General features: G+C 37.7%; 1 protein-coding gene across 2 annotated transcripts in view; it reads left to right on the top strand.

Moving 5' to 3' along the window:
• Nucleotides 1-12,005, top strand: part of RAD51 (RAD51 recombinase) — a 29,974-nt gene that overhangs the window by 15,804 nt on the left and 2,165 nt on the right. For both annotated transcript variants that reach the window (XM_001503522.6, XM_023619869.2), the window contains exons 6-9: nucleotides 3,509-3,603; nucleotides 11,028-11,141; nucleotides 11,494-11,623; nucleotides 11,848-11,969. In XM_001503522.6, coding sequence (XP_001503572.1) covers nucleotides 3,509-3,603; nucleotides 11,028-11,141; nucleotides 11,494-11,623; nucleotides 11,848-11,969 — 461 coding nt within the window. The remainder of the gene's footprint in view (nucleotides 1-3,508; nucleotides 3,604-11,027; nucleotides 11,142-11,493; nucleotides 11,624-11,847; nucleotides 11,970-12,005) is intronic.

Below are 12,005 nucleotides of genomic sequence, written 5' to 3'. Positions count from 1 at the left end.
AAGAAAATTTGTCTCCTTATTTTTCTCATGTTACAGATGGGTCCTTCATCAGTCACTACTTCTGCTTGAAGCAGTGCATGCCATTTCTTGAGACAGGAAAATATTCTGGTTCTTTACGAATGAAAATTTATCTCACAGCAAGAGATAGTCTCCTGTTTTGCTCATCATTTTCCTTTCTCACTTGTCATTTTAATTGTATTTCTTTCCTCTATTGCTCTACTGATCTTTTCATTGCAGACCAAAACGTCACCATGTGTCTTATGAGACAGTCAAGTTAGGAGTCCAAGTAGATCTAAGCTGGTGTCGGCTCTGCTTATAAATAATTCTGAGGAGGGAAGAGCTGGGGAGACATGAGAACTTTTAGGATAATAAGGGAGGAATCATTGAGGAGAAGAAGAAGAGTGGTAGTGAGCTGTGGGAGCTATAGCTTATCTCCAGAGCACCAATAGAAAATTGTTACTAAAGGGAAATAGGACTGTTTAAAATATCACCCTGACATGGGTCATTTGACATGATGTGTGACATTTTGAAATAGAAATGTTTTCCCCATGTTTTGACAGGAATTCATGTGGAATAAATATTTAGAGGACAGTACACAATATCTATAGTTGCCAGGGCAACTCAGCATATCACACTGATGTTCTTCAGTTGTGTAAACAGAATCCTATCCTGGGAATGTTTATTAAGCAGTCAGCTAATGCTGGTCAACAATAAACTGAAGCAAAATTCGCAAACATATTCTCTCTATAAAAATAACATTCGCAGATGGCTGAACAACTATGGATCTTTGTTTTTTGTTTTCAGAGAAAAAGAATGCTAATTCATTAATAATAGAAAGGATTACATTTCACTATTCTAAGAGCTGAACCAGACATACAGAAAGGATGTTAGATTACTACTTAAATGTAAACATTATCTGCTCTCATTTGTTCAAATTTTTCAACTTAATGAAGTGAAACCCCATTATGTGTTAGATCTTTGTCTAATAGTGAAATTATGTAAATAAAGTTGAGAGCCGTAGGTTACAAAAAATGAATACTACATGCTTGTTCAAAGTACTAGGGTCATTTTAAAATTTTGAGAAGACAATTTAACATCAGTACTGGTTTTAAATGCACATGCCCTTTGACAGAAAATGTGTCTTACAAAACTTTTCACATATAGTCAAGGATAAATGTACAAAGAGTTTACACCGTAGCATTATCAAATGGTTAAAGTTGAAAACAGCCTGTATTACTATAAAATAGGAAGACGAGTTAAATTATGATACTGTTATTAAAAATAGCTAATCTTGTGGTGTCTCAGCCGAGTAACACAAAATGGCTGCGATGGCACTGGGAGGGCAAGGTGGAGGAGACAAAATGGGTTGGAGTGCAGAGTACATAGTCCATCCACTTGAGACTGGCCCAACAATATACTGGGACCTTGTCCACTCCTCTGCTGTCAGTCTGCTTACCTGTGCCCAGCCACATTATGGCCTCCCTTCTGCCCAAGGAGGTCTACCTAGCAAGAAAAGAATCCCTTCTCATGCTAGCACTAAAGATACCAGAAAGTGAGAGAAGGGGGGAAGCTCATTCGTCTTAATTCCTGGGGACTTAGCCCTGTGAGTGTCAAGATTTTCTCCTCCCCAAAAAACTGAGGCAGTTTCTGCTTTTTGTCCTTTTGGCCAATAGTTCCAAACCTTTCCTCTATCAAGACACTCTCTCTCTCTGTTTTTTGTTTTTTGGTTTTTTTTTTTGCTTGAGAAAGATTGTCACTGAGCAAACATCTGTGCCAATCTTCCTCTGTTTTGTATGTGGGATGCTGACACAGCATGGCTTGATGAGCGGTGTGTAGGTCCACGTCCAGGATCCAAACCCGCAAACCCTTGGCTGCTGAAGTGGAGCACATGAACTTAACCACTATGCCACTAGGCAATCCCCAAGACTCTCTTGTTGTATACATAGTCCTTGTTCCTTCTGTTGATTCCTATCATTTGAAAGATTTTATCTGCCAACCTGCCAAATGATAACATAATCATTTTTTCCTTTCCCAGTTAATAAAGGCTTTGTAACTGAGTATATGCTAAAATCAGTGCCCTAGAGATAGAGGATATCATAAGTCTTCAAAGTGCTTTCTGTGTGCTAGGCACTGTGCTAAAATAAACACTTTACATGAATTACTTAATCTTCAAAGATGGGTTTTATCTACACTTTACAGAAAAGGAAGCTGAGATTTAATATTCTCAGGGTCACATAGTAAGTGGCAGAACCACATAGTATATAAAAAGTATTTGTATGAAAATGCATAGAAAATGATGTGGAAGATTACTTCTGGGAGATGAGAGTGATGAAGAAGAGCTTTCAGTTTTTGCTTGACTTATTCTATATTGTTTGAATTTTTAATACAAGCATATGGTACTTTTGTAATTTTGAAAAAAAAAATTCTCAGAAATAGGAAAAGAAAGAAAATTTGGTGCTACCAGGCCCTTAATGTAAAACGTCTTAAAGGATTTTCTTAAAAATTTAAAGGTGAATTATGGCTTCAAAGTAGATTTCTAGGGTGGAAACTACCCTTTAACATGATTCTCTTAAAATTTGTAGAACTTAAAGATGTCTGGCATGGGACGGGTAGCTGGAAGCAGAAATTTGAGTAGCTCTTGAGACAGTTTTCACGGCATTCCTCCTTTTATTTTTTTTCCCACTCTTACTTTCTATTATTTTTTTTTTTTTTTTAAGATTTTATTTTTTCCTTTTTCTCCCCAAAGCCCCCCGGTACATTGTTGTGTATTCTTCGTTGTGGGTTCTTCTAGTTGTAGCATGTGGGACGCTGCCTCAGCGTGGTCTGATGAGCAGTGCCATGTCCGCGCCCAGGATTCGAACTAACGAAACACTGGGCCGCCTGCAGCGGAGCGCACGAACTTAACCACTCGGCCACGGGGCCAGCCCCCACTTACTTTCTATTATTATTTTTTTCTTTCTTCTCTTGTTCATTTGTAACATCGCTATGTGCTATTGGAGCAAACACCTTTTTTCTTCTTTGTTGCTGATATTTTAAACTTCTAGGATGCCCCTGGGGCATTGCCAGTATCCTTTAGTAACCCATAGGAACGAACTCTGCTCTATAAAGTGAGGTGTAAGTGTGGTTTGGATATGCTAAAATTAATTGAGTATCACATGAGAATCTAAATGACCTTCCAGATGTTTTTACTTTTGAGAGAATTGATCAGTATTGTGTTGGTATACAGTCATAGAATTTTATCACCTACTTTGAACTATATTTCCAAGCAGTCCAACTCTGGCAAGATTCTAGCCTCCCCTGCCAGGGGGCACAATGAGGTTTATATCTACTACTAAGTATATTTCTGTCAGAAGGGAATGTCTCCTCTCTGCCTCTGATTGTCACTTTAAAGTGTTTTTTCCTTTTGCTTTATTTAATGGGGGGCAAATTATAGACCCATCATGGGGAGCTTGGTCACTTATATCAGAAGTACAGTGTTCATTTCCACTGTTATTTTTGTTCTCTCTAGCTTCCCATTGACCGAGGTGGAGGTGAAGGAAAGGCCATGTACATTGATACCGAAGGTACCTTTAGGCCAGAACGGCTGCTAGCAGTGGCTGAGAGGTGGGTTACTAGATTAGCAGAGACATATGGCTGCATCTATCATTATAGTGATTGCCAGGGTTAGTTGAATGTCTAACGAATGTCTCTTCTCTTACTGCTCTATATTCTGAAGTTATATGTGTGGTTCAAAAGAATGACCTTCCTTAGTAGAGAAGAGCATTCTTCGTTAGTCAAAAAACTATGAATTGCCATCAGACTGGATAAGAAACAAGATCCAACAATATGCTGTCTTCCAGAGAAACACTTTAGATTCAAGGACACAAATAGGTTCCAAGTAAAAGGATGGAAAAAGATATCACATGCAAACAATAACCATAAGAGAGCTGGAATGGCTATACTAATATCAGACGAAATAGACTTTAAGACAAAAAAAATTACTAGAGACAGAGGAACATTTTATATTTAAAAGCTCAGTTCACTGGGAAGGTATAAGAATTATAAACAAATACATACCTAATAACAGAGCCTCAAAATATGTGAACAAAAACTAACATAATTGAAGGGTGAAATAGACAATTCAACCATAATAATTAGGGACCAGCATCTTGCTTTCAATAACAGAAGATTTATCAGATGCCCTGATAAAGGGCATTTATGAAAAACCTACAGCTAGCATCGTACTTGATGGTGAAAGTCTGAATGCTTTCTCCTTAAGATCAGAAATAAGGCAAGGATGTCCATTCTCACTACTTGTATTCCACATTGTAGTGAAGGTCTTAGCCAGTGCAATCAGGCAAGAAAATGAAATAAAAGGCTTCCAGATAGGAGTGTAAGGTGTAAAACTATCTTTATTCACTGATGACATGATCCTAAGGGATCATGTAGAAAATCCTAAGGAGACTACACACAAAAAAAACTGCTAGAACTAAATTAGTTCAGCAAGGTTGCAAGATACAATGTCAATATTCAAAAATCCATTGTATTTCTATATACTAGCAATGAACAAATCAAAAATTAAGAAAACAATTCTATTCACGGTAGCAACGAAAATAATAAAATAGTAATAAATGTAACAAGTGTAAGATTTGCACACTGAAAACTACAAAACATTGCTGAGAGAAATTGAAGATCTACATAAATAGAGAAACATTTCACATTTATAGATAGGAAGACGCATTATTATTAAAATGGTAGTTCTCTCTCAAATTGGTCCATAGATTTGACACAATCCCTATTGAAATTCTAGCAAGTTTTTTGCGGAAATTGACAAGCTGATTATAAAATTTGTATGGAAATAACAAGGACCCAGATAGCCAGAACATTCTTGAAAGAAAAAAAAAAAATTGGAGGTCTTAGTCTTCCAGATTTTAAAACTTACTATAAAGTAACAATAATCAAGACAGGGTGGTGCTGGTGTAAGGATAGACATACAAATCAACAAAACAGAACTGAGAGTTCAGAAATAAATTCTTGCGTTTATAGTCGCTTGATTTTTGACAAAGGTGCCTAGGCGATTTAGTGGGGGAAATAATAGTGAAATAATAATTGTCTTTTCAATGAATGGTGCTAATGTAGTTGGATATCCATGTGCAAAAAGATAAATTTTAGACCTTACCCTACACTATACATAAAAATTAACCAAAAGTGGATAATATCTGGTGGTTCTCCAAAAAAAATTAAACAGAATTACAAAATGATCCAGCAAAACCACTTCTGGGTATATACTCAAAAGAATTGAAAGCAGGGACTCAAACTGGTACTAATATGCCAATGTTCCTAGCAGCACTATTCACAATAGCCAAAAGGTAGAAGCAACCCAAGTATCCATCAGCAGACGAATGGATAAACAAAATGTCATACATACATACAATGGAATATTATTCAGTCTTAAAAAGGAAATTCTCACACATGCTACAGCATGGATGAAACTTGAAAGTATTGTGCTAAGTGAAATAGCCAGTTGCAAAAGGACACATAGTGTATGATTCCTCTTATATGAGGTAGTTAGAGTAGTCAAATTCATAAAGACAGAAAGTAGAATGGGGTTGCCAGGGGCTGGGGGTGCGGAGAATGGGAGGTACTGTTTAATGGGTACAGAGTTTCAGTTTGAGATGATAAAAAAATTCTGGAGGTGGATGGTGGTGATGGTTGTATAACAGTGGGAATGTACTTATTGCCAGTGGACTGTACACTTTAAAAAGGTTAAAATGGTAAATTTTATGTATATTTGCTATAAACTTTTTTAAAGGACAATAGCCCTAAATGTAAGAGCTAAAACTATAAAACTCTTAGGAAAAAACCGGAGAAAACCTTTGTGACCTTAAGGTAGGCAAAGGTTTCTTAGATACAACGCCAAAAAGCAAAGACCATGGAAGAAAAAATCAGGAGCCAGCCCAATGGCATAGTGGTTAAGTTCACGCATTCCACTTCAGCAGCCTGGGGTTTGCAGGTTCAGATCCTGGGTGTGGACCTACACACTGCTTGTCAAGCCATGCTGTGGCGGTGTCCCACATGCAAAATAGAGGAAGATTGGCACAGAGGTTAGCTCAGGGCCAATCTTCCTCACCAAAAAACAAAAAAGAAAGTTGATAATAGAGTCAGTTTTCATTTCTTGAAAATTTAAAACTTCTGTGCTTCAAAGAACACTATCAAGAAAGTGAAAAGACAACCCAAAGAATGTGAGAAAATATTTGCAAATCATATATCTGATAAGAGTCTAGTACTCAGAATATATAAAGATCTTGCAACCTAACAGTAAAAAGACAACCCAATTAAAAAATGAGTGAAGGACTTACATAGACATTTCTCCAAGGAAGATAAACAAATGGACAATAAGCACATGAAAAGATGTTCAACATTATTAGTCGAGGAAGTGCAAATTAAAGCCACAGTGAGATAAAATAATCAAAAAGATAGTAACAAGTGTTGGGAAGAATGTGGAGAAACTGGAACCCTAATATATTGCTGGTGAGACTGTAAAATGGTGCAGTCACTTTGAAAAACTGTGGCAGTTAAACATAAATTTACCATATCACCCAGCAATTTCACTCTGGTTATGTACCCAAGAGATATGAAAAGATGTCCACACAGAGACTTGTAAGTGGGTGTTTATAGTATTATTGTAATAGGCAAAAACTGGAAACCAACCAATTTTCCATCAACTGGTAAATGAATAAGCAAAATTTGGTTTATCCATACAATGGAATGCTATTCAAAATAGAAAGGAATGAAGTACTGATACATGTTACAACATGGATGAATCTCAAAAACATGCTAAATGACAGAAGCTATACACAAAAGACTATATATTATATGATTCCATTTATATGAAATTTCCAGAAGGGGAAAATCTATAGAGACAGTAGATTGGTGGTTGCCTGGGGCTGGAAGTAGGAACAGGAAGTAACTGCAAATAGACATGAGAGATCTTTTTTGGATGATGGAAATGTTCTAAAATTGGATTGTTGGGGGCCGGCCCCATGGCTGGGTGGTTAAGTTCGCGTGCTCCGCTTCCGCAGCCCAGGGTTTTGCCCGTTTGGGTCCTGGGTATGAACATGGCACCACTTGTTAAGCCATGCTGAGGTGGCATCCCATGTGCCACAACTACAAGGACCCACAACTAAAATATACAAGTATGTACTGGGGGGATTTGGGGAGAAAAAGCAGAAGAAAAAAAATGAAGATTGGCAACAGTTGTTAGCTCAGTGCCAATCTTTTAAAAAATAAATAAAATTATATTGTGATGATGGTTGTACAACTCTGCAAATTTACTGAAAAGTCATTGAATTTTATACTTAAAATGGGTCAATTTTATGGTATATAAATTACACCTCGGTAAAGCTGGTAAAGAATTTACTTTTACCATTACATCCCCTAATACAGCTTTCAAATAAACTCTCAAAGTTGTCTTACTTATTCTCCCTTGTCTGGGGTCAAATGTGATAATTTGGTCCCTACCACACATTACTGAAACCTAGTGATTAAATAGAATTTAATTGCATGTTGAGATGTCAGACTCCAGTTAGAACCTGCCTGGCTAAGTTGAGGAGAATTTTCTTTTCTAGTTTTATAATTATAACAAAATTCTCTTTCCCAGTTTACAATCTGAGGAATCGAAGCCATCAAATGTACACCGTTGAGGCATAAAATTAGGTTGGAACAATAATTGCAGCTCTTTGCCTCTGCTTATAAAATCCTTGTCAAGAGAAAAGAATTACTCCCTTGTAACCTGATCTAAGTTTTCTAAAGATGAGTATAGTAAACTCTGTCTTCCCTCTGCAAGTTGTTTTTGGTGTTCTTGTACATAAACCACACTTTTAATTTTTAAGTATGCTATTTTAGTAGTTGAAGAGTTCTCTTTTGGATAAAGTCATTGATTTTGTCCAGCAACATAAATGTTCAGATAGGATAGAGGAGATAGTAGGGTGTTGGCTATGAGGACAAGGACTTTGTTTTAATCACTCATATCCCTACGCCCTAGAACAGGGCCTCCAGTATTTGTTAATCAATGAATATTTATTAATTAGGGCCATGTTTATGGCTATTTTGTCAACTAAAAGAAAAATAGGTTTAAATAGAAATTTCATTAATTCACTTTAATCACTTCTACCTATCAAGAAAAAATTTTATAATTGAATTTCTGTTTATGTATATTGCACTTAAAAATTTATATTTCTGAGACAGTTACAGGGCCTCCTTAAGCTAATACCTAATTTCCCTTCACAACAGCACAACCCTCACTGATTAATTTTTGCCATGCCCTTGTGCAGAATATTAACCCACATTCAGGTTCCAGGAGCTCAGAGGTTCTCAGGATGTTGTCCTCAGTACAGCTGCATTAGCATCACCTGGGAACTTGTTCCAAATGCAAATTCTCTGACACCACTCCAGATCTACTGAATTAGAAACGGAGACTCTGAGGATAGGGTCCAGCAATCTGTTTGAACAAGTTCTCCTGGTAATCCAGGTGCTTGCTGAAGTTTGAGAACCACAGCCACAATTGCTAGCTACAGGATCACCACCTTTTTTGAAAGCTCTGTTAAGTACTGTGAAGAGAGAATGACAGAACCCCCTTGAGGCAATACAGCTGAGCTTGTCAAACTAACATGTTAAGAATCACCTGAAATATTTAAGTATGCAAATTATCACACCTCTTCCTTGAAAATTGTGATTCATTAAGTCTGGATTAGGCCCAGGAATTTACCTTCTTTTTAACAGGTGTTCCAGGTTATTCTCATCTTTAAGGAAGTTCTGGAAACACTATGAGACAGGATGCTTATTTCCAACTAACTTTTTCCAAGTTGTGGGAATTAAAAATTCCATGTGCTGCTCTAGGAACATAAGCACAGAGATCCTTATAGTCTTTTTTTGTGAAAGCTGCTGAGAGAACAGCCAGGATAACTCTTGTTTTTCTCATAAACCATCCATATTTTGATATCAAAAGATAAATCTCCCTTCCTGGTAGTAGATTATATCAATGCTTCTTGAGGCAAGATTAGAAGACTTGTGTTGCACAGTATTTAGGCCTTTTGAGTCTTTTTTTCTATCTTACAGTTATGATTTGAATATAGAAAATTTTATCTCCTTATTCCTATTTTATTTGGTTGGGATTCCCAAGGTAAAACTATCCTTACATCATTTCCTTATCTCCATGCCCAGACTTAAGTAATAATTCATTATCAATCCACTTAATGCCAGAGCTAAACTTCCGTTGGTGTTGATAATGGCGAAGAATAGCAGGAGAAATGTCCAGGAAAGTGCAAAGACTGCGCCTAACATGAAGAATCCATTGTGTGATATGGAAAGTTCAGTTGGGTAGAGTGGAACCTCCTGCTATTGAAGTTCAGCTTATTGCAGTGTTATTTCAAGTGCTAGAACAGTCTTTTGTTTTTTCTATTTTTGGGAGGAGGAAAAATGAGAAGAAAGCTGTTTTACTAAAGCTAAATCTCAGAAAAACAGGTTTGACACTGTATGCTTTTGTAATGATCAGAGTCTCCACATAGAATAGATTGCTTTAAAAGACTGATAGAATTGTAACTGTAGAAACTTTTGGCTCTCAAAGAATTACAGCACATTGATTTTGTCTAAACAGATTCTCTTTTGAACTATGACATAAGGGAGTCAGTATAATACTTTGGGAATATAATTTCAGGTGACAATATGAAAATATTACGTGGGTTAAAGTGATGATATATGGTTCTCTTTTTGTTTGGGTTGTGGATAAAAGCTTTTTATTCAGCAACAATTATTCAGAATTTACAAGGTATAAAAAATGTGCTAGGTAGAGAGACCTGGTCTTTCCCCTCGAGAAATTTGTAGTCTAGTAAATGAATGGCAGGGTAGCTCCTCACAAGTGCCATAAAAAGGCCTAAGTCAAGTTTTCTGGAAGTGCGGAAGAGGGAGAATCACATATCTGAGAGGTGCAGGGAAGCCTTTATGAAAGTGCAGGCATTTAGTTGTCTTTTTTATAGATAGGTAAATCAAACTACCTTTGAAGCAATGGGGCCCACTGTGACAGATTTAATGAGAATGAAAATTGTCTTACTCAAACCACCTTGAACATTCATGCCTTAGGCAGCAGTTACAAAGGTGAGGAAATATAGATTATTCTAAGAAAATAGGAGATACTGTATTTGCCTTTTTTAAATGCAAAGGAAAAAGAATCATTATGAAGTCTAAGATGAGTTAAGGTATCACTTATTTAACCATACTACATACATGTCACATATTCTGTCTGAACTGTAACTAGTTACCAGCAAGAAAAAAGGGGAGAACAGAAGAAATGAAATATACTTGTTTCTCTTGAACTTCTTACAGTTTTGAGTTCTTGCTTAGAAGGTTTTATTCTTTTTTTTTTTTTCTTGAGGAAGATTAGCCCTGAGCTAACTACTGCCAATCCTCCTCTTTTTGCTGAAGAGGGCTGGCCCTGAGCTAACATCCATGCCCATCTTCCTGTACTTTATACGTGGGACGCCTACCACAGCATGGCTTTTGCCAAGCCGTGCCATGTCTGCAACCGGGATCCAAACTGGCGAACCCCGGGCAGCCGAGAAGCGCAACGTGCGAACTTAACCACTGCGCCACCGGGCTGGCCCCGGTTTTATTCTTATATAACAACAGTTTATATTAATTTAATTGATCTGAGTGATTATTTTTGTTTCAGTCCCAATTCTGTCGTGTTGCCCTTGGCTTTTCCAGGAGAACACTGCTTTCTTATACTTGGAAATTGTCATTCTAGTTCAGGAGTCCTCAAAGAATAGATTTGATTTATCTCAAAATCCTGCCAGGAAGATCTCTCTAAAGCAGTTGCTGCTGTCATCTCTTTCTATAGTTTGCCTGGACTTGCTAATAGAGAGGGAATTATATTCTTTAGCCCCCAACACCACTACTTACCTACACATCCAGGTAATTTCGTTGTTAGAGATGAATTTCTCATCTGCCTGAGTTGTGCATGCAGCCTGAAAATGTTCTCTCCTCTCTTCTAGATATGGCCTCTCTGGCAGTGATGTCCTGGATAACGTAGCATATGCTCGAGGGTTCAACACAGACCACCAGACCCAGCTTCTTTATCAAGCATCAGCCATGATGGTAGAGTCCAGGTATGTGCTCAGTAGAAGCCACTGAATATGCTCCCAGAGCCCCACCCTGAATCCTGTAGAGGCAGTTTGGCCAAATTGATAGTAGCTTCAATTAGAAATGGGAAGATTTAAGTTTTAGTTTTGACACCTTGCTTTGTGGTTTAGGTCAAGTCACTGTTAAAATATGAAACCATAATTCACCTGAACTTGTTGGAAATTTTACCTGGTTATATGGTGCCTCAGACATGAATGCTGTACAAATATTTTAATAAAACATCTATATATGCAAGTGTTTTATGAATATGAAGTTTTAGGGTAGTGAGGAAGGGAGCAGCATCTGACATAGGCTTCAGAGAATCCTTGCTCCCTGTAGGTATGCACTGCTAATTGTAGACAGTGCCACCGCCCTCTACAGAACAGACTATTCGGGCCGTGGTGAGCTTTCAGCCAGGCAGATGCACTTGGCCAGGTTTCTGCGGATGCTTCTGCGACTTGCTGATGAGGTAAGTTGTGGGGTAGTGACAGAGAATGCCTGTTTTCAGGGGCTATGAATTCCAGGAGCCTTGCTGGGAGGCCAGGACATGAGGGCTTGGTATCATCAAGATATCAGTTGGATATGAAGAGAGACTTTAGTCATTCATTGCTTTGTGGGGGATAAGGGTGGCAGCCCTAAGGTCTTTAGAATATCTGTGGCCACAAAAAATGACATTTATGCTTTCCCCATCAGTTTGGTGTAGCAGTGGTAATCACCAACCAGGTGGTAGCCCAAGTGGACGGAGCAGCTATGTTTGCTGCAGATCCTAAAAAACCTATTGGAGGAAATATCATTGCTCATGCCTCAACAACCAGGTAAAGTGATGGGATAGATGACTTCATCTTGGAATG

This window comes from Equus caballus, chromosome 1, assembly GCF_041296265.1.
Source record: "Equus caballus isolate H_3958 breed thoroughbred chromosome 1, TB-T2T, whole genome shotgun sequence".
NCBI classification, from domain to species: domain Eukaryota; kingdom Metazoa; phylum Chordata; class Mammalia; order Perissodactyla; family Equidae; genus Equus; species Equus caballus.
This window is presented reverse-complemented; position numbering and strand designations above follow the sequence as displayed.